The sequence below is a fragment of the Ceratotherium simum genome, chromosome 11 (genome assembly GCF_057802395.1).
Source record: "Ceratotherium simum simum isolate JZ-2026a chromosome 11, ASM5780239v1, whole genome shotgun sequence".
NCBI lineage: Eukaryota > Metazoa > Chordata > Mammalia > Perissodactyla > Rhinocerotidae > Ceratotherium > Ceratotherium simum.
The window spans coordinates 7046315-7069627 of record NC_141910.1 but is presented as its reverse complement, the minus strand read 5'-3'; the positions used below and the strand labels follow the sequence as shown (position 1 = coordinate 7069627).

General features: G+C 43.6%; 2 protein-coding genes across 10 annotated transcripts in view; one reads left to right on the top strand and one right to left on the bottom strand.

The window, feature by feature from the left end:
- The window catches only part of CTNNA2 (catenin alpha 2), a 1067853-nt gene that overhangs the window by 723568 nt on the left and 320972 nt on the right, over positions 1-23313 (top strand). The gene's annotated exons all lie outside the window — the stretch shown is intronic.
- LRRTM1 (leucine rich repeat transmembrane neuronal 1) lies at positions 7898-10719 on the bottom strand. 2 transcript variants are annotated; one of them, XM_087436498.1, is made up of 2 exons: positions 10198-10719; positions 7898-9926 (listed from the first exon to the last, which is right to left on the bottom strand). In XM_087436498.1, exon 2 carries the CDS (start codon positions 9865-9867, stop codon positions 8299-8301), a length of 1569 nt encoding a protein of 522 aa, XP_087292624.1. In that variant the 5' UTR covers positions 9868-9926; positions 10198-10719; the 3' UTR covers positions 7898-8298. The 2 variants fall into 2 exon arrangements, with proteins under 2 accessions (XP_087292624.1, XP_004437256.1); XM_004437199.2 differs by having other exon boundaries at positions 10202-10719.

Here is a 23313-nt window from a genome sequence, read left to right as displayed (position 1 = left end):
CAGTTGATAGCAATGGGCTGAGTGGAAAGGGAACATTTTGGTGCTGAGATATTTGGAAAGAGTTGACATCTATTTGGATGTCTCTGAGGCATCATGGAGGCTTCTGTGGCAAAGAAAAGAGTGTCAGGCATGGGGTGATGGTGGGGGCACAAAAGGTCAATGGTGGGACTGTGGTGCCAAACTTTGACATTGCCAGACTCCAGTTGGAGAAGGAGAGGACGTAGGAGCATGTGTGCAATGTGTTCTCTAGGACTCCTCCTGGAAGACTTGTTGACTTTTGTATTTTGAGCAGTGACAGCCCAGCCTCATAATGACACAACCAATCGCAGAAAAGGTAAGGCACGAGGGGGTGGGAGAAGGACACAGAATTTAGAAGAGCCAGTTTTAACAGTACCAGGCCTAGCAGTAGCATTGACCTTGGGCAAGCTACTTAACCTCTTCCCATCTAAGTCCTCTTGTCTTAAAAATGGGACAAGTTTGTGTCTGCCTTGTGAGATTGTTGGGAGAATTAAAATAAATAAAATTATTGTAAACCATCGAGTACTCAGATACAAATTGCAACCACATCTATCCTTGTACATCTTTCTCACAATGTCATTCCCACCAAGTGGAGTCAATGGGGGCCTCCTCACTTAACACTGATGCCATCCAGCTCAGCCACAAGCACACCACGTCTGTTGAAAGAACTGCAGTCAGACTTGTGGCTCTCGTAGACTGCTGAGCTGCACATGCTCTGATTCTTGTGACCCTCTAGCTCAGTGCTTCTCAACCTTGACTGAACTTTGGAATCACCTGGGAAGCTTTAAAGTCTCCTCACCAAGGCCGCATTCCAGATCAATTAAATCAGACTCTCTTGGGGAGGGACCAAGGCATCAGTATTTATTAAAGCTCCCCAGTGGTTCCCGTGTGCAGCCAGGGTTGACAAGCATTCTCCTAACTGAGCAAGAGCAGGAAGGATGCAGCTCGACAATGAATTATTTTTTCTCACAAAGCAGGGGGAAAAATGGCTTTCCAACATTACATTGAGAAGAAGCAAACAGCCAACCTGGTAGATCAGAAAAAAGAAAGAAATGAAGAAAAAGGGTTGAGAGGTCGAGTTGTTGTATCACAGCTACTTGCGGTGATTATTTGAGCCATATAAAGCAGGAATCTTGAAACTCCCTCCCTTCTTGCTCTTTTTTCCTTTCTTCTTCCCTTACCCCCTTCCACCTACCTTGCCTTTTGTTTTTCTCAGTCTCTCCCTCTTTCCTTCCCTCCCTTCTCTTCTCATTTTCCAAAAGGACTCTGAACTCCTAATATTAATTGTAGCCACTTACTAGCCTCTTACTCACAAGACAGCAAGTTTTTTAGGAGTCCTGAACAAACATTTTTCTGTACTTCCTCCCTGCCCGCCCCCCCCCAGTGGAATTCTTCAAGTTTTTTATTGGGCCCACCTCATAGCGCATCCCTATATCTCCAGTCTCACCTGTGGGTCAGTGTCAGTGCCTTTGTTCTCTCCAGGATTTCCTTTAGTCTCTCCTTGCACATTCTAAAAACCCACCCACACATGCCTGTGCTTTCTCTTCTGTTTTCCAGCACCCCCACCTCCTCTCTGAAGCTCTTGTCTCTCTGATTTTATCTACCTTTTCTCATTCATATGCAGGCAAGCCTGATGAATCAGAATATCTGGGGAAAGAAGTTCAGGGGAATTTTAATTTTCTGGTTAAGTGGCACTAGCTTGAAAACTACTTTTGTTTCATGTTTTATTGTTGGGAAAAATGGTAAAATAGAAGCCCAGAACTGGAAGGATTCTTAGGGAATAGCTGGATGAATCCTCCTGAAGGCAAAGAGACAGAGGCCCATTGCAGTAAGGTCATTACCAGAGGAACCCAAGGCATGTGAGCTACAGTCTCTGACTTCTAGACCGTGTTTCTTCCAGAGCATTCACTCGACCTGGCCTGTAGTGTTGTGATTAACAAGGACCAGTCAACTGGGAGTTGTCTTTTTTTTTTGGTGAGGAAGTTTGGCCCTGAGCTAACATCTGTTGCCAATCTTCCTCTTCTTGCTTGAGGAAGATTGTCCCTGGGCTAACATCTGTGCGAGTCTTCCTCTAAATTTTTTTATATGTGGGACACTGCCACAGCATGGCTTGATGAGCGGTGTGTAGGTCCCCACCCTGGATCTAAACCTGTGAACCCCAGGCTGCCAAAGCGGAGCATGGGAACTTAACCACTATGCCACCGGGCTGGTTCCAAGTTGCCTTTTTCTCAAGTGAACTCTCCAGTTCCCTCATAATGTCATATGCCCATGAACTTCCCTCCTCTATGTTGCCTGCCCAGCCCCAGATGCATTTCCGTTTGCACTGCGTGAGTCTCTAGACCATCCTGTTTCTAAGATCTGAGATCACTTCCCTGATTAATATGTCTACCCTACTCACTAGATAAGCACATCAATTTTTTGAATGGAAGCGCATTCCCACCTCAGAGACATTCCAGGCTTGGCTGGAGAAGACGGAAACACAGGTAGGTGGGCTAAATTTGTTCAGACTTCAGAACACCTGCTGAAAGGAATATCAAGTTTCTCATTTTCCTTCTTGTTAATTAAATATCCAATGTTAATTTTTTTTTCTGTTTCCTAAATGAAGTATTGCTAAAGAAAAAGTGGGTCAATTGAGGGTTCTGACAAGTTTTGTCCCAGTTAATTTAAATGTTGCCATATGTTCTTTGAGAAGCATGTGCTAACTACAGGTCCTCTTGCTGATTAACAACCAACCTGAGGGTTTTTAATTCAGATTTCCGGTTCACTGCATGAGAGAGGAAGACTAAAAGGGAATAGATCTAGGTGAACCAAACCCTAACTCATCACAAAGGCTACCCCCAGCAAAGTGGGAGCACAGCAGTTGGGTTAGACAGCCTCATTACTTCACACTATGGAGCAGAGTTTCTCAACCTCGGCGCTCTTGGCATTTTGGGACAAATAATTCCTTGTGAGGGGGCTTTCCTGTGCGTTGTTGGATGTTTAGCAGGATCCATGACCTTTACCCACTAGATGCCAATAGCATCCCTCACCCCATGCATGAAAATCAAAAATGTTTCCAGACATTACCAATTGTTGATTGGGTGGCCATTTGCCCCTGGCTGAGAACCACTGCCATCGAGACATAGTCCATTTATGACCAAGAAAGAAATGTGAATAAATCCCCGACAGTAATATATGGATGCTCAAACCTTACTCCCTTAGTCCAAAATCCTCTGGTTAGATGTTGGACTGATGATTAACTGGACATTTCTGCTCCTGGAAGCCTGTGAGAGGTCTCCTCTGTTGGCAGAGTCCTGCATTACCCAGTTACCAGAGGCCAGAACAAACAAAGTCGTGGTGAAAATTCCTGGATTTGAACGTTACACCCATGTCATCCAACAAGAATACGGGGAGCATATACCCCGTGGCCAGGCTAGTCCCAGGCTCTTTGCTGGGTGGAGGAATGGTGGGGGCAGGGATACCGTTCAAGGAAAGATGAAACAGGGTTTAGTGAAAAGGCCACCAAACCGAATACCAGTGCTCCCAATTACTAGCTGGGTGACTTTGCACAAAATATTTAACCTCTCTAAGCCTCAGATTCCTCATGTAAAGATAAGGTTCCTAGTACTTCTCTCACATATTGAAATCTAGGTAAAAGCTCTCATATCAAGAAAATATTCAATAAATTTTATTTCTGCCATCTCATTTACATCTCCAACTAAATATGAAGGATGTAATAGCCAGGCCCTTCCCTTTGAGAAAAAACCAAAGACCTTCAGAAACTGTGTCCAATTGAGGAAGGCCAGAAGATGGTGCCCAGTCAGGAGTAAGGAATTTTGCCTCCTGGATCCCTGGAAAAAATTCAGAGGAGAGCATTTTTTTAATAGAGAAATATGTTTCCTAACCCTGAGGTGGAATTCATTAGTTAGGAGCATACTCTCAGAAGAAGGCACTGCCATTTGCTGGCTCTTACCACTAGGTAGCAGGAGTACACTCTCCTGTGGCATGAGGAGCCCAGAAGATCCCCAGCCTGCAGAGCATCGACCAACTCATTAACTAGTGCCGGAAAATATGATCAGCCTCCTCAGTCCTTTACACCTTAATCGTGACTGGTTTTATCAGGTCCTTTCCTGGGTAAAGGTTTGATCATAGAAGAAGAATGTAGGAGGGTAATAAATGCTAGAAGGCAGTTATGTAATGTGATATGTATGGCATAATGTGATATATATATATATGGCAGTATATGTATGTGTGTGTGTGTGTGTGTGTGTGTGTGTATCCCTAAACTTCTCTCAAAATATATTTCAAGAGACTGTTTCATAGTCATATTCCAGCTAACTCCTTGTTGTATGACATTCTATTAATGGTGAACTCAAATCAACCAAGATACCCACACATCTAGAGGAGATAATTGATGCTTATTTTGACTACCCTGAAACATTATAATACCCATTCTCCACAACAGATATAAATTCTGGTCTTTCGATAATGTTCTCTGTGAGAGGGGCATCTGATGCCTTTCATTTTACCAGGATCTGTGATCCACCAGTGCCCCTCTCCACGTGGCTATGCCAGATAGAATAGGTGCCAAACTTGCTGACATATCGATTAATATAACCCAGGAGCACAGGCGGCCTCTAAACCCTCCAGTGATCTGTATGCAGTTGCTTAGGAAACTTGAGAGGAGTGACAAGTGGTGTTTGCCCTCTAATTACTTACACATACTCATAAATGTGTTGTTGATGTTAAGACATCCCAAATGTCTGTCTTCCTGAAGGTAGGGAGGAAAGGTATGGCACTCTTATACTTTGAGGAGCTTGGGAGATTATAAAAAAACAGATGGAAAAAAGTTTCTTTTTACTGGAATAAAAGGATGTGATGGCAACTTTTCAGTGTTGGGAGCCTGGGGTGCGTTGTAGGACCGGTGGTCTCAACCATCACAGCTAAGTCTGAGCATCAGGGACTGCCTTTTCTCTGAGTGAAGGCCAAAGGATAGGTTTCATTTAACCTGCTCCCTCTTTCACAATTTAAAAAACTACAGGGGCTAAGACTGGTGTGAGAATGTCATCTGTTATTTGAAAAGACTTTTTTTCTGTATAAATATTCAAAAAACCTCTATACCATGGCTGAAGTTGAATCATCTGGGAAGATACTGCCAATGAAGGGTTAATCTATCACAATGCCCAGGGAGAGACATGAATGGTGGCCTTAAATTATTTTCAGATAGCACAGGATAATGAGATTAGCACCCTCTGTGGGAAGAACAAAAAAAGGTGCTACACCTTTAAAAATTAGATTCTCTTTTAAATGCTCAGTAGTTTGCTTAGAGGGGTCAGAGCAAGTTTCTTAAAGCTTAAAGATTAATTAATCTGCGAAAGAAAAGATTTCAAGTGTCACAAAACCTTAGTTAAAACTACGGATTTCCCTTATTCTTGCCTTCTCCCTCCCCCCGCCATTCTCCAAAGCAAGAGGCGCATGAGCATGAGATGATGTGAGCTAAATTCCTCTGTTTGTGTAGAAAACATATTTGCTTGCCTACAAAGACACACAACGCAGAGACATACAGACACACACACACACAAAGTAAGAACACAGCTTTCTATAGCTATCATTTACTCTCCAGGTCTCCAGTTTGCAGATTCCTCTTACAATGATCTTGCATTAGATTTACATGGACTTAAGATCTTCTACATATGTGGTGTTTAGTCATGGGGGGGGTGAGGGGGGCCGCAGCATAAAACAAAGCACGATTATTCTCTTGCTTTTTCTCATGGCCACATTGAAAGCAAAATGAAAGAAAAAGAGTCTTCGGGATGAGAGATAAACTCTACAGTTTCCAATATCTATATTTCTTGGGGGTAGGAGGGACCTCTGGTTCTGATGTTTGCCAGAAAGGCTTTGCTTCTGGAAGCTTTCCCTATAAGCACACCAACACAGCCCTTAATGCACCAAGCCAGAGCAGCTTTTGGCACTGGATTCCAGTAGCCTTCCTATAAGGAGATTAAATTAATGCAATCCAAGGAGCTTTCCTTCAATTGCCACAATTGAGATTTTTTTTCCAAAAAAGGTACATTGTCTACTAGAGAAGGTCTCTTTAGTGGGGTTTAATTATAGATGCTCCTGCAACCTCTGCCCTCTAAGTGACATGCTATTTAAAACAGCAGCCCCAAATGATCATGCTTAGACTATATCTAAAACTCCATCCTCAAAGTTATCAAACAAAGCATCTCTCTTCTAGAACATTAACAATCTAAAGGGGTGTTTTGTGCATGGTGTGTGTCATAATGTCATGTTTTAACTATAAACAAAACAAGATGAAGTTTTCTGGTCAGGAAGAATGAGCTGGTGTGTGTGTGTGTGTGTGTGTGTGAAAGAAGCTTTCTCCCAAAGCTTAACATCTTAGAGACATTTGTAAAATATTTCTCTTGAAAGAGCCTCTTAGAAGCAGTATTTTTAGGCATATTGGTTTCTCCATAGGTAGAAGAGAAACATACTACCAATCCTCAGCTTAAGTAAACCTCCTGGTGATGCCATTCTGCATTTCAAACAGCTGATTTTGCCTTCTTTAGATAGGTGGCTGGAATCATTTGCATTTGGGGACATGGTTGTGTGTGTTTTTCCCCATCCCTCTTCCAGCTTTTTGGACTTCTCTCTTAAAAAAGAAAAAGAAAAAAGAAAGATGCCAGTCTGTGGGATCATTCAGAGGGGGGAGCACCTGAGTTTGAGAAAGACTTCCGGACATGGACATTAGTTCAGCGTTCACCATCTGCCATCCAAGACGGTTTATTTCAATCATGCATTTGCTTAAATCGTTAGCTAGTGAAAGACCCCTCCCATCCAACACACATACTCCTCCCCCTTTCCCTTCCCACGCACACCAACTGCTACTACTCCTTAATTTAGTTCAATAAACAACCTAAATCTCAGTGATAGACCTGGAAACCTATGAAGGGTGGGAAGAGGTAATCACTGATCCCGACATGAAAAAAAGTTAAACAACACAGAGAAAGCAAGCATTACACCAAAGGGCAATCTGAGAAGAGGCAGCTTTTCTGTCCTGGGTTAACAAATTATTCCCATCTCAGTAATATTCGAACACAGGATCAAATGATGATCTTCCCCCACCGCACCCCACTCCCACTGCTTCTGTATCATATCTGCCCCTAAAGTCTCCTGCTACAAGTCATTACCCAGTAGGCGTTCATCCTGAGGTAGAATTTTCTCACCATTCCCCATAGTAACTAGGAGTGTGCTGTCGCTGCTGAGAGCCTGAGCCTGCTGCAGTCTCAGCAATGTGCTCCAGAGGCCCAGCTTTCATCACTGAACATTGGGATGCCACCTGTTCCCCTCAATCAGAACATAGAAGACAGGAGCTGAGGGTCTCTCTTTCACTTGGGAGAGTATGGAAAAGGGTGCAAATGCTACAAAGTCTGACGAATCAAAGGCTCAGGAGAATTATGAACCAGTGGCATTGGGAGGTGAGATTTTGAGTTGATTTGAAAGATGGTTACGTTAAGTGCAGAAATGTTTCTTGTTAGTAGGACAAACTGTCTGGCACTGCCTTTTAAAAGCCATTTGCAATGCTCTCTGCCTTAAAGGCTGAGCAATGATGCTCAGTCCTTAGTCTACCTTTCACTGGCTTTAAAGTGGTTAGAATGCACAGCACTCCCCTAAAAATAATACAAAGGGTGTTGCTTTTTTTCAGTCCTTACTCATGTGGGGTAAATCAACCTGATAAGCTTTGTCTATCCTTCTTAATATTTCAAATTGAGTCTGACTACTTTGCTCCTGAATTTCTGGATTTTCCCTCTGGCCACTGGACACCCCCTTTCCCCCCACCACACACATACACACACAGAGGGAAGGAAATTTTAACTGTTGCTTCTCTTTTAACACAGGTAACAATTCATTTAGGTTACACCAGTCTGTAAAAACTGTAAATGCTATTTTATTTTAAACATTTTAGTTTACAAAAAAAAAAAATCAATGATTGGTACCTTTTTACACTCTCAGATTCCTGAATATGGACAGATCTTCAAAGGAAGGAAGGAGATCTCATATGAAATTTAAGATAGACTGTCCTGAAGGTTGTGGGGTGGGGGTTTTGTTGTGTTTTATTTCGTTTTTGTTTTTAAGACACAGTAAAGCTAAAATGTCAAGTCTCTGGGGGAGATCCCCTTACAGTTTCAGTCAAGGAGCATATCAGAGCACAGACAGGGAGACTCCAGCCTGGCACTCGCCGGCCCGCCCCGGCTGCCCAGGCATATTTGGTAGCGGACGGGTTGAGAGCCACTGGGACAATCACACCTCGCATTCCCTTGCGGGCTGCTGGTGGCAGGTACACGAGCCATACTCGTTGATGATCACCAGGGCTCCCTCAATGTGGTTCGGTTTGTAATCAACATAGTATTCCTGGGCAGACATGGCAGCCATCTGATGCATGGTCTGTTTCTGTTTTTGCTTCCTGCGCTGCGTGACAAAGCACTGTCTGAGCTGCCTGAGGCTGGCTGGGAAACACTTCCAGGAGACATAGAGCACCAGGACCACGATGAGGAAGGAGAAGATGAGGGCCATGGTGCCTGTGACCACCTTGTGGATCTGCACAGCGTTCTCGGCGTGCTCGCCGCCGGGGAGAGCCACAGTAGCCGCCTCGGGCGTGCCGTCGAGCTCCCCCTCCCTGCCATCAGCGAGCGTGGTAGCCTGGCTGGCCGGGGGCTCCAGATCACTGCGGTTGGTGACGGCCGACAGCAGGTGGCCGCTGGTGGGTTCGGCTCCATCCTCGCACAGGTGGAAGGCGTACACGGCGTCCAGGACGTCCTCGCCCTGCGCGTACTCGGGGCTGGCGCACTGCAAGTTGCCATCGTAGCGCCCCTGGAAGTTGCTGAGCCACGAGGCCAGGGCGCACACGTTGCGCCCGCAGTCCCATAGGTTCCCGGCCAGGGTGATGCTCGTCAGAGACTTCCAAGAGTTGAGAATCCGGGGCTCGATGTAGGTGAGGCGGTTGGAGTCCAGCTGCAGGGACTGCAGGTGCGGCACGGTCTCGAACACATGGGGCTCCATGTACTCGATCTCGTTGCCCGACAGGTCCATTTTCTCCAGGTTCCAAACCCAGTCCAGCGAGCTGACCACAATGGCCACCTTGTTCCTCCTCAGGCAGAGCGAGTTCAGGGAGATGAGGCGCGGGAAGTGGGCGAAGTTCACCTTGACCAAGTCGTTGTGCTCCAAATGCAGCTCAGTGAGCTTGAACAAGCCGGCGAAAGAGTTGCGCGCCAGACTCTTGAGCTGATTGTATCCGATGTCAAGAAACTTGAGGCTGCGGCAGTCCTGGAAGATGCGCACGGGCACGAACTGGATGGCGTTGGCCCGCATGTGCAGCGTGGTGAGCTTCCGCAGCCCATGGAAGAGGTCGGGCGCGAGCGCCTGCAGCTTGTTATAAGAGAGGTCCACGCTGCGCAGGTTGGGCATGGGCCGGAAGGTGGTGTTGGCCAGTTGGGTGATCTCGTTGGAACTCAGTGTGAGTTCCTTAACTCGGCGCAGTTTCTGAAAGGCGTCCCCCTGCACGGAGCAGATGTGATTGTGATCCAGATAGAGCCACGTGAGCTGCATTAACCCCGTGAACTGGCCGGCGCGCAGCTCCGAGAGGCTGTTGTAGCGCAGGGACAAGCCCAGCAGGCCGGACAGGTTGTGGGGCGCCTCGGTGAGGTTGAGCGCCTCGCAGTACAGCAGCCGCCCCTCGCACCGGCACAGCTGCGGGCACCCGCTGGGGGCGGCGGGCAGCATCTGAAAGCAGGCCCCCAGCAGACACAAGACCACCCCCGAGGGCCTCCTCAGCAGCCAGTATAGACAGAGACCGAGCAGCAGGAAATCCATTAGCGAGAATCTTTCCAGAGAGGCTGGAGAATGTCCATTGGAAGCGCTCGGTCAGAAATCTACATCATATTTTATTCCGAGGGAGGGGGAGCGGGGGAGGGGGAGAAAAGGGCAAAAATCAAATAAATATATTGAAATAAAGAAGGACCCCCCCGTCCCCAAAGCCACACGTTCACCTCTAAGCATGCAGAAAGCTGGGCAGCATAGAAAGTTCACAGCCATGGAAAGATTAAAGAGATGGTGATTTGGTCCATGTTAGATGCTGCAGCAAAGAAAAGGGAGGAAAAAAAAAAAATCTTCGGGAAAGAATTTAATTAAAAAGTGTCTTACCCACCCTTTTCCAGAGAGTGACAACCTCCATTCAGCTGCTCCCTTTGTGTGCAGGCTAATTATATGCAGGGCGAGAGAAGACCCCTCTGTGTTTCCGAGGCAGCCCCGATCTGCGGCCGGCGGATCTGGCAGGCGCACAATGTCTCACTTTGCTGCTCGGCTCGGGGCTGCAAGGGCGGCCGGCGAGGCGGGGAGGCGACTTCTAGGACCCGCAAGTTTCCCAACTACGTGCCGGCGCCCGGGCTTCGCCTTCCTGCCGCTGTCCTTTTCCTCTGCAGTTCGGACTGTGACGTTGTGGGGAAAAAAACTCCAAACTCGGGGCTCGCGACTCCCCAGGATTTGACAGTCTGGCTAATGTCCGTCATTGAAAAGGACCACAGACCGGCGCCACCTTTCAGTCCACGGAGACCGCCTGCCATTCGCGCCCGGGGCGGCTGCGGAGAGCGGGCTCGCTCATGCTTTGCGGGCGGCGGGAGGCGGGCGGCGCGGGCGGCGGCGCGGGGAGCGGGGAGCGGCGCCCGGGCTCCTTCCCTCCGCCAGGCAGTGTGCGGTGCGAGCTTGCACAGGCACCTACTGCTCACTGAGTGTCGTAAGCTGCTCACGATTGTGCGTCTTCCCGGAGCACCTCAGACATGGGCAGATTGAAAAGGGGTGGGCATAAAACCAACATTTTACCGAACCACTAAAGTAATGTATGTTCTTTGATGAAATGGAAAACACTTTTAGCTTTTTTGTCCATATTTCAAAAAAAAGGGGAGAGAGGATGGAGGTATGGGGTAGCATCATCAAAGACAAGATATTTCCAAGTGGGAAACGGAGAGACTCTATTCTCTCCCCCTTCCCTTTTGGGGATGTTCCCCGTTCCCCCTTTAAAGCTGCCTACGTGTAAAGATACGTAGGAATCTGTAGAGAAATCAACATTTGGTCCTTTGCCTTAGAAAAGCAACTTGAGAGAAGATAGAGGAAGGCAATGACTGTGGGGGCTTGGCTAAGATTGATTTTTTTTTTTTTTTCTTCCTTGCGGGAACTGGAGTTCTGCAGTCAGCCAGCCGTTTTTGGTGGTGGATGGGGAAATGCTTTTCAAACCCAGCGCGTTTGGGAAGCCATCCCGGTCCCGTTGGTATGAGACCCAATGTGGCAGAAACATATGTCTGTGTACGGGGAGTCTTGCCCCAGATCCCGCTGGGGCTTCACCAGTCTCCATAGATGTCTACAGGGTCCCTGGTGGATTAAAGAAAGATTCTGCTGTATGACACCAGGAGGCTGACCCCAACGTGCTGCTCATAGCGATTACCGCCCTTGCAGTACACCCCATTCCAGGAGAATGTGCTAGAGCATGAGCAGAGAAGAGGTAGTTTAAACCATAATGAAGCCTACCCCCCTCCATATCCCTAATTAAGACTGTTACTAAATTGTCTTCTAAGTATAAAGAGAAGTCTTGCCTGATTATTCCTACTCACAGTCATTTATAGATGGAGTCCTTACAATGAGCTCCATCTCTCTTGTTCCAGCTGATCTGGAGAGGGTCTGCATTGCTATTGTCAGAGACCTGTTGGTCATCCGTAAAAAAAAAAAAAAATTCTCAAAGATGGCAGAGAAACCCTGCTGGAAGAGAGTGTGGTTAAGTCTACGTTCTTGACAAAGATGCCCAGGGAGGTCATAGGGAGAGTCAAATGTGAATCTCCAGCTCCTCTCTGAATTCTCATCATTTCTGCCTCTCAGGAACTGAAAATAAGTGGGCATTATCTGTAGTGGTACTCACTTTGATAACGATGAGAAGGATTACTGAAGTTCCCAGGTTGTATCAACTTTAGACAAGTAACTGGGTTGGTCCTTAGCATCCAAGCTGAAGATACCAACCAGTGGAATCAAAGTCACCAAAGACTGGTGGTACTTTTTGGGAAAAGTCGTATGAACAGGGGCATGAATCTCCATTTTGTATTCATCTGTGCTCCACCCTGGTCATTTATGTCTGAGATGCATCATTTAATTGGAAGGAAAACAAATCTGGAATGTCGTAGACATCACATGCTGTCTTAGGAGCTAGAAGAGACATTAGAGAATCAATCCCCTTAATTTTGCACATGATGAAACTGAGGCCCAGAGACCTCAGGCGATTATCCAAGGTCTCACAGCTTATTACAGGCACAGATGGGTTTTCTGCTCTCCCACCCCAAAGTGGTGTTCTTCCTTTGCCATTCTTGATGGTTGCCTCTTCATCACTCTTGCCTCCTACCTAACTCTGGCCTGGCTACCTGCAGGTTTCGTCCTGGCACCTCCAAGGTGCTGCGGAACACTTTAACAGACAGACAATTTCACCATCAAGTGTTTTCACCTCTTGCCAAGACAATTATTCCTGACAGCAGGCTGGCTGATGGAGCCATAAACTCTAAAGGGGGGGGGGGGGGCAGGGGCCAGGCAGGGGTAAACATTGGCCAACCATTCAGCAAGTACTGTGAGTACAAGCCACCCAATCCCCGTGGCTGCTAGGAAGAAAATCCTCCTAATGCAGGCAGCTTGGCAAAGTGGCAACGGAGCCTGCCAAATGGGCAAGAAGAGGTCCCACTTTGGATGTCACTTGATTTGTAGAGCTGGTACAGAGAGGCAGAAAAGAGTTGAGTGTTGGCAAGAAAGAAAGAGAATAAAATTAAATCCATTGCATTTGTATGTGAATTTTCTTCTAAGTATGCTATTCAAAACGTAGAAGATGCGTCTAGGCTGTAATTAGGAGAGAGAGATATATATATGTATGTTTTGCTTTTCACGTTATTATCCTGCAAATCATTTCATCTAGATGGCATCTTTAAACCTTTCCCACCTCTAATGTGGCAAGTTTGCATCTTTTCTATGATTTTAAACCCCTTCGCAGAACTGTATACATTAACAGATTGAAATGAGCTTTATTGAAATTTAGCTATTCTAAGTCATCTAAGTTGCAGAATCCCAATTTATTATGTATTTAAAGCATACCAGCACTGATTAAATCAATGCAAATTAGGTTAAATAAGAACAACATGAATCAAGTGTTTCAGCGAAGTTAAGTTGAGAAACGACAACTTTTGAGTCACCAAAGCAAGTTGATATGGCTGTTTTTCACGAGTTTTAATTTCATGTGTCTTAGGGTCCAACACACTAAAAAGTAAAAAAGGGAAAGAGCTCACTTGGCGTTCTCTCTCATGTTTGATCTTTTGTATCTCTTTACCTGTCTTGTGAGAACATCTGACTCACCAGGTTATGATGTGTCTACTGTGTGTACTCGATCGGTCTCTTCTGGGCCAACCAGAGATTTCTGTCGGCAAATGTCTCTCCTTCAATGTTGGATGCTGATGAGAGATGTTTTACATGCTTTGGAAACAGCCTTGAAGTTTTCCCTCTTTGCATGGGGAAGGAGCTTGAGCGCCTATCTTCCTGAGCTGCCATTGTAGTTGGGCATCAAGAAAACCACCCCAAGCCATCAGGCCAATATGTGAATGGCAACTGGGGTAAGAAAGGGTAAGAATCTTGAAAATGTGGATTCAGCAAATGGTAAGGAACTCTGGGGTACATGAAGTGTGAATCTGATTGCAAAACACAATCTGGCACTGAGAGGAGGTAGAAGAGCAAGCCTGGTGCAGCTGGAGAGGCCAAAAGTATAGCTTGAGGGAGAGAGAGGTGATTAATTCCTCCTCTTCTAAACCTTATAAGTTAACCTTTGCATAATAAACCCTCCTGCTTTTTCTTGGTACCTCACGTTGTGGGGGGTGGTCACGTAGAATGTTTTTTGGATATGTTATACCTCTCCCATTTCATCTCAACTGAAGGCCGTCTCCGATTTGTTCGTTTTAGTCAAAACAGTTTGTGAACCAAGAGGCGCACATGAAAAAAGTCTGAAATGAGCGTGCATTCTGGGGATTGGCTTTCCATTAGCTGTCTTTGGCAGTGTTTAAGGAAAGAGAAATTCAAGTGGTGATTTTAATGTTCTGTCATTGCTCGCACCAGCCTGGACCTTCATCTTCATGCTGTTGTCTTTAATTTTCAGTAGCAGTGAACCATGGCTTTTCTTTAAAAGAAACATTTAGAGGAAGGGGAGGAGGCTGGGAGTCACAATTTCAAAAGGAGAAAATTAACTCTGTTGTTTCTGTGGGCACACAGCATATAGCTGGCATTTTACAGAGTGCCTCTGAAGATGCATGTGGGGCCAAAGGGCGAGGGCCCTAGGGCTTCTCTCAGGAGATCTACTTAGGAGAAACAAATTAAAAAGAGAGGTCATTTTTCTTATCAAACTTTATCTTCTTCTTAAAACAAGATAGTAATATCGATAGCACCAAGGACATACCTACCACGCATCATGCATTATGTGAGTAATGGGAGCAAAGCAAAGAAATGCAATGACTTAGTGCTTTCTTCCAGGAACATTAGGTGGGAAAGAGAAGCAAGCAGACACTGAGGGATTTTGCTGGTAATACTTATTGATATGTCGCCCAGTGCTTGAGAGTAAATATCTCTAGAACATACAATCGGGAAGAGCTGACAGGTCAAATGGGACCAAGGCTAAAAAGCTTCCTTGAAGGAGATAAAGTTTATGAAGTAGTGTAAGGACTCAAGATGTAGGTGCATGGACAGGAGGGGTGGGCATTGTGAAGGCGTAAGCACAAGTATGGGAACTGGCATGCTTCCATCATGATGGATTAATTCCCTAGGACGAGGAGGGAAGAAGGTAGACAGGGACAAATGGAATCTCTATGTTGGGGAGAAGAGGAAAGTTGGTAAAAGGGCTTCCAATGCTGTACTGAAAATTTTAGTTGACTCTATTCTTCTAGTGTGTAAGGCTCAACCTTTGAGTTGTCTTTGGCTCTTGTAATAAATACCTGATTCAGTCCGTGAGGCCTGTTCTGTTGTCTTGGGCCCTTCTCTACAAGTTTTCTCTGCTCTGCCATATACTCTGATCATGTCATATTAACCTATCTGCTGTATATGTATTCTCCATCTTTGCTTACCTTCGTTCTAGCTATCCTTCAAGGTTGATGTCAAATTTCCTTTATTACTTCTTGACTGATCCCTGTGTAAAGTGATCTCGCATTCTTCTGAACTCCATTAGCAGCTTACCTTTCCCAGTCCTGTTCCTGGTCTTGTTCACTTTTTATGAGTGTGGCAGTAATTTCTAAATATAATATTTTAGAACTGAATGGGATATTAAACATCTTGGAGACTAGGAGTGAAAAGATCTCAATTGGGGTCCCTGCTTTGCCACTTTCTATCAGTTTAATCCTATACAGGTCATTCCATTATCAGTGAAATAGGGCTAAGGATATCTTTCTTAAAGGATTCATGGGGAAATTTAATGAGATCATATATAGTAGAGTCTTGCAACTCAAAAGTGTAAGCCTGGGACTAGCAGCCTTGGAGCATGTTAGAAATGCAGAATCTTAGGCATCTCCCTAGACCCACTGAATCAAATCTGCATTTTACCATTAGCCCCAAGTTAAAATTAAATTTTGAGAAGCATCCTATTAGAGCACTCACAAATTCTAACCTGAAAATTGAACCCAAGTATCACTGATTCCCGATTTTTGTAATTGAGGAATTGAAGGAAATTTTAAGTGATTGCCCACAATTGGTGGTAGAATTTGGACAAAAACTCCCCACCTTCTGAATCTTGTTCTCTCTCCTGTTAGATTTCAAACACATAAAACGCCAAGTCTATGTTTATCACAGTGCCTAGCACTTAGTAGGGCTCTTAATAAAGTTTGCTTTTTATCATTGGTACAGCAGGAGATGTAGAACTCTTGTGTGTACAAGCTTTAGGCATCTTCTGGCTTAAGTAACTCCTCAGTTTTTTATCACTGCCAGTCTGTGAGTATTTCTCACGGACATTTAAGTTTTACTTTTTTATTATAGAAAAATGAAAAATTGAAAAAAACAAGAAAAAAATTTAAATGGAGATTGTCAGCTCAAATTCAGCCACCCAGAGATAAACTCTTAAGTTTGGGGTGTATATTCTTTTAGAATTTGTGTATTTCATATGTATTTTCTAAAAATCTGATAACATTATACATATTACTTTGTAACTATTTTTTTCATTGTTATATTTTCCCATATCAAGAATACAAACTGATAGGATTGTTTTCAATTGCTGCAAATCATTCTTTTTTTTTTTTCTTTTTGGTGAGGAAGATTAGCCCTGAACTAACATCTGTTGCCAATCCTCCTCTTTTTGCTGAGGAAGATTGGCCCTGGGCTAACATCTGTGCCCATCTTCCTCTATTTTATATATGGGATGCTGCGACAGCATGGCTTGATAAGCGGTGCGTATGTGTGCGCCTGGGATCCGAACCTGCCAACCCTGGGGCCGCTGAAGTGGAGCGCGTACGCTTAACCACTATGCCACCGGGCCGGCCCCAAAGCATTCTATTTTATTTATTTTATCTGTCTCCTCTTGTTTACCAATTAGGTTTGTTTCTGTTTTTTAGCCATTATAAAATGGCCATGATAAACATCCTCATACGTATACTGCTATAGACTGAATGTTTATGTCCTCCCAAAATTCGTATGTTGAAACCTAATCCCCAATGTGATGGTATTTGAGGGTGTAGCCTGTGGGAGGTCATTAGGTCTTGAGAGTGGAGCCCTCATGAATGGGATTAGTGTCCTTATAAAAGAGACTCCAGAGAGCTCTCTGGCCCCTTCTGCCATGGGAGAGCACACAGTGAGAAGGCAGCTATCTATGAACTAGGAAGTAGGATTTACCAGATACCGAATCTGCAGGCACCTTGATTGTAGACTTCCATGCTTCCAGAACTCTGAGAAATAAATGTTTGTTGTTTAAGCCACCCAGTCTATGGTAGTTTATTAAGCAGCTTGAATGGTCTAGGACATATACCTTTGCACATTTGGGTAACTGTGTCCTTAAATTTTAACTCTAGAAGTGGAATTGGTGTTCAAAGAGTGAGGACTTGTAAATACTTTCAATACATAACGCCAGATCGTCCTCCTGAAAGGTTGTGCATGCTTCACCCTCAACAGTTCTTTTGCTGCTTTCTCTTCTCCTTGAGAAACTCCACCACACCACAAATAGAAACATCTTTTGGTCTCCTTTCCTTCGTCTGGCTGGGGCACCAACTGAGAACCCTGCCTGAATCTGTTCTTGGTGCCTTGGAACCATCCTTCCTTCCTTCCTTGATATTCTCATTTCCTCGCTACTTCCTGTAGAAGATTCCTACCCTGGCTGGAGTGTTGGGCTTTGGGGTCTTCACCATTCCTCCTGGAAGTTCATGAGTATTTCATTCACACATCTTATTAAGTGGCTGGCCAGCCAAATTATTTTCACAAAGGTGTTAATGTCTGAAAATAGTTTAATTCAGTGTTGCTTAAAATGCTCTGGGTGGGTAAGAATGTTTAAATATATTTGTGAAATACACCAGATTCTGCTCTGTTCTTTGAGATTCATGATACATTATTTATCTCAATCACAAGGAATCTTGTGTTTCATGGTTTCACCCACTTATTTGGGACACCTATTAACACCAAAACCAACGTGCCAGAACAGCTTTGGAAACATTTATTTATTTGCAGTCGCCAGGTATATTTGACTTTAACTTGGCTCACACTATACCAAGGAATGAGTCTAAGGTTTTGATTTCAAGCATCTATAGCAGGACGCTAGTGTAAGAAAATGGTTTTTGTCAGGTCTCAAATGGAGACCTGGAGAGCTGGTCAAACACAGTTCTTCTGCTTGGCATTAGCAAGTCTCACCTCCTTACCCTAGCCACAAATAATGGAACCAATTTAATTCTGTAATAAGTTTTGTCTCTGAAACATCTTGACATTTAATTATCTTATTTTATAGAATTTTCCAGATGTTGCTAATTTTGTCCTTACAGATAAAATGAAACTTCCTAAGGACAGGCTTGTTATTTTTCTGCTCTTTGGACCCTCTAATATCTACCTCTAAAGGAGTGGAAGAAGACCAGATATGACAGACCATATATGAATAACATAGGAATTGCCACACAGCATGAGTAGACATGCCCACTTTCTTCTTAGCACAGTTTGGCACAGTTCTGGGTTCATAGAGATTCTTGGTGAATTGAGTTTATTAACTGGTTCGAATTCCTGCCTGATCAATAGCCTAGGGAATCTGAGCTAAATATAAAAACCCTCTATATTACACTGACATATAGGCACAAAAAGTAACCCAGGAAGGTCCAACCTTTGGAGTTGAAGTCACACAGATTAATGCCATTTATATATGGCCATCTTTCACAGATCTATTTTGTGTAGGAAATTGCCCACCATCCATAAGCAATGAGCCTTCTGTGATAAATTAACCTGCACAGTTGGATGCATTTATCTCTTTATTCAAATTATCTCCCATTCTCTGGAACCACTTCTTAATCTCTCACAAGCACTTTGAGAATGCCTTTTAATTATTTAACATAAATATCTTTTGCTGTTCTTATTTGTTTTTGTTAGCTTAAGTCAAATGGACATTTAGCTGATGAGATACAGTTAGATATAATGTGGTCCCTGCCTTCAGTTTTCTCAGATCTGGAGTGGAGGTGATGGGTAGCAGAGCAATATGATTCATGCTATGGCAGAGATGTAAACAAGAGCTGTGGTTGGAGAGATTTCTTTAGCTGATTGAGCAAGGCCAGTCAGAGGAGCTGGGAGAAAAGGAGGAGGAGTTGACCAGAAGGATAGATGGAGAAGACCACTCCAGTCAGTAGGCCAAGTCTGTGAAAACACTATAGGGGGTTTCTGAGATGTTTAGAGTGTCTGGAGCACAGGTAGGAGAAAGAAAGGAGTGGGGAGAGATGAGACTTGGTGTGTTAGAGCCACAGTGGGAAGACTTTCAACCTGGATTATGATTTCCAAAATGTGGGTACAAGGAATATAATTCTGATGATAGTCCTAAACATGAATGGCAGGGAAAAGGATAGTGAAAGCAAGAAGAGCAGCTGGGAGGCTACCACATCTGCCCAAATGAGATATCGTGTGGGACGGCCTATGTTAAAATTAGAAATGGACAAGGAAGGCCAGGTACAATGAGAGTTTCATAGTGGGATTGATAATCTTTCAAATGGTACTTTTTCCAAGAAATAATTTTAGATGATTTCAATAGAATGGGCTGATCTAGGGTAGAAGGAAGAGTAAGATGTGAAAGCAAACTCGAACATTTGGAGCTAAGAGTAAGCAGTTGAAGATACGGACAAAGGTACAGCTGGACATACAGATCAGGGAATCCCTGGAAGGGGTTTAGTGGTTACAGTGGTTGCTGTAGATGCAAATCCCCAAGGAGAAAGATTAGAATACAGCTGATGCACAATCAGATGTCTTCACAGCCCAGTAAGGTCATATGGATGTGGGAAGCAGCTGGATGATAGGATGTAGGGCCTGTGCTACCTACAAAGTACATGTTTTGATTGAAGGCTTTCAAATTCTAATTTCTAAAAATCATATTCTGTTAGTAAGCAAGTGACACTGCAGACAGTATTCAGCTTGTGGAATACCAGTTTGCAAACTTCTTTTAGTGATTCTCAACATGGAAGGATAGGAGGAGCAGAAGAGGTAGAGATGGCCGTAAAAGGAAGGACAGTTTAAGAAATTGGGAAGCATTGCCCTAGTCCATTGTGAGAACCTTTAATATAAAGGCGTGGCCATGAGACTGTCATTAATATGTATTTCATGTGGTTGTGGAAAAGAAAAAATATGGTTGTGATTGACAGGTTTTGAGAGGAATCCAGATGGTCAAGGATTACCAATTGGGGGAGAATGCCCAACAGTGAATAAACCTGCAAAGGAAAAGATTATTTCTTTGTGGATGGGCCTTAGATTACCTTCTCAATGTGAAACAATGTGATGACTGGAGATCATGTCCTTCAGAATGCAATTCTGTATTTGCATTTTAGCAGAAGAATCTGAGACATTGAATAACTTACTGAAAGGAACTTTTGAAATTTCTGATTCTATATTAGGCTAAAAAGTGTTCTGCCCTTTATAAGCTGTGTGACCTGGGCAAGAGATTTAACTTCTAAGCAGAAGTATTCAACATAGTAAAGTAATAGATAAAAAGAAATTTAATTAGAAAAATAGTTCAAATTCTATTACAATAACTACTTATATCGATTTCTATTAGGTAAGGCCAAAATTATACCACATAGATTGAAGACAAGAAGGAAAAAGAATCATAAGCACTAATGGTATCATGTGCCTTAAACTTAAACTCTTAAAGTATCAGTTTCTACTTTAGAGGCTACATAAAAAATAAATAAATAAAATAAACGAACAAACAAAAATCTCGGTGGTTAACGACAACCACTTTATTTAGTTCACGGTGCTGTTGTTGGCTCTGGAGATCTTCTGTATGGGCCAGCTTGACTGTGCTCACTCAAATGTCTGTGATCAACTGGAGAATTAGCTGGAGACTGGATAATCTAGGATGGCTTCACTCACAGGAATGGCAATTGGCAGGCTCTTGGCTGGAGCCGGACTGACTGACTGACTGACTATAGCTTGGGGCGCCTCGGTTCTCTTCCCTGTGGCCTTTCATCCTCCAGCAGGCTAGCTCAGGTGCAATTGTGTGGTGACTGCAGGGCTCCAAGAGCAGCAAAAGAGGGCAAGTCCCAAAATGCACAAGTACTTTTCAAGGCTCACCTTCTGGCAAATTGCTGTTGTCCGTTGACCAAAGCTTACATGGTCAACCTAATTCAAGGAGTGGAGAAATAGTTTCCATCTCTGGATGGGAGGGGAAGAATTTATGGTCGTTTTCGCAGGTTAAATACAGTAGTAGTGGCTTAATGTTACTATAAATGTAAGTATTAAATGCTCTAAAGTGATTTTTATTTCTCAAGCCATATGGCCCAAACAGTATGGTACGTAAACACGAAGGACCAGCAGCATAGGGATCACCTCGGGCTTGTCAGAAATGCAGAATCTCGAGCTCCATCCCAGATATACTGAATCAGAATCTACATTTTTACAAGATCCCCAGGTGATTCATAAGCCCTGTAAGGTCTTAGAATCACAGTGTCTTTTCGCTATTCCTCATAATTCCCTTTCCTAGGTTGCTGTGTTCTCCTGTTGAGTGATAGATCTTTGATTTTTAAAGGTGCCAGAACTGTTTCCTTCTGCACAATTGAAACAGAACAAACAAAGGTTTAAACAGTAAAACAGGTTGCTTCACAGCATGAATAGCTGGAGAGAGAGAGGGTATAACATTTTTCCATTCAATTGTCCTTTGCCTATAAAAATAGACATTTAAAATTAAAATAACAGCATATAAATATTAAAGAATATTGTATTTAACTAGGAAGCACCAATTAGATGTTAGAACAGTTTTTAAAATAGGAAAAGCTAGGCATATATTTACTTAATCTGACCTTCGACAGTCCAGAACAGTGACTTAACTGGACCTTGGTTTTCTAAAGGTTGAAAGATTGACTCTCCAATCTTTAGACCACAGGTTAAATATCTCTAGCATGTGTGCAAGTCCTTAGGTACACTTTAGGCCTTTATAGAATTAGTAAGACCAGCAGAACTTATTAAGCATCTAGCATGTACAGGCCACTGGTCTAAACTTATAGGAAACACAAGTGTACTATAGTTTGTTGGATTCTCTTCATTTCCCAGAAGTGAGGGGAAAAAGTAGGATGGAGGGGGGAAAACTAAGCTTTCAACAATAAAAGTTTATTTCACAGGCTGAGGACAAACAAGTGACGCTAAAAGACTTGCAGCTTTTCTCAACTTTTGACCTTCTTTTGGGAGAAGGAACCTCGTTACAACTTCCAATGCCTTCCCTTAGTTTGCCTTTCACCTCAAGACTGAACAGAAAAAAAAAAAAAAGAAATTTTGCATTATAGCCTAATGCTGTCATTCTGTGTGAAGTTTGCTTTGGGTTTTCCCTTTTCAAAATGGGATGACTTCTTTGAAGCTATAATTAACACTATCTTAAATGTATATGCTTTGGGGTCCTGTTCTTGTCAATCAGTTAATCCACCAGTCAGTGGTTAACAAATATCTGTTGAACACTTGATATATACAGGAAAATTCTAGGTCTGGGGATACAGTGGTGAATAAGACTGAGTAATCTTGTAAGCAAGCAGATAATTTTTAGATACTGATGTGCTAGGGAAAGTTAGAATAGAAGCATGTGGAAGAGAGAAATTGAGGGAAGGGGTCTGCTTTATCTATTGTTAAAAAGGCTTCCTTGAGGAGGTGACATTGGAGTTGAAACCGCAATAATGAGTGAGAGGCAGCCATTGAAAGCTCCGTGAGGTGTGCATTCTAAGCAGAGGGAAGAGCAAGTGTCAAGGTCCTAAGGCCAAAACAAGCCTGTGTTCAAGGGACTGTAAATGACTGACATGCTGGATTGAGTGAGATGGGGTTGAAGAGATGAGGAGGATTTTGAACACAAGATATGCTTCCTTTTTAAAGGTTCAATGCACCTTTTTATAAATCTTCATTTTAAAAATGTTCACCAGCATCCTCGTTAGCTTTACCAAACCTTATTGAGTGATTACTCTATCTCAGGCACTCAAGTAAAGCACTTTCATACAGTAATTCCATTCATTCTTTAAAGTACTATGAGATTCTACCATTTTCCCAATATACATAAGGAAATCAAGGCACAGAAAACCTCAGCCACTTGCTTTAACACAGCTAGTATTAGTGATAAGTGATTTTTCTACATTCCCTAGACCCTTGTATGGGGCAACTAAGAGAGCTGGATGCCAATCAGCCTTTTGACTCTGTAAAAGCCAAACTTTTTTCGTTCACAATCTTCCTTTTCCCCAGGATTCATCCAGAGTAGACCTAGTAAGAGAGAAGATGGGGCAACTTAAACTTTCCTCCTGGATTCCCACTCCTCTCAGCCCCCTTCCACCATCTGTTGCTATTTGCGTAGAAAAAGAACAGAACAGAATACCAACGACCACACACATTCAGAAATCTGATTTTGTATGTGGGAGTCTGGATTCATTAACAAGTTCCTCAAACTCTCCCTGCACTTACAACACCAGTCTAAACATAACCCAGTGAAGTCATGGGAATAGGTGCTGATCAGCTAGCTGCATGATGCTGAGATGTCAGTGTCCAAATGCATCATCTGCGACTTCCTAGTAAGTGTCTTCTGCTTCAAGC

Bases quoted from the DNA above. Each gene is read 5' to 3' on its own strand.
- LRRTM1 (XM_087436498.1), bottom strand. From the start codon at position 9,867: ATGGATTTCCTGCTGCTCGGTCTCTGTCTATACTGGCTGCTGAGGAGG.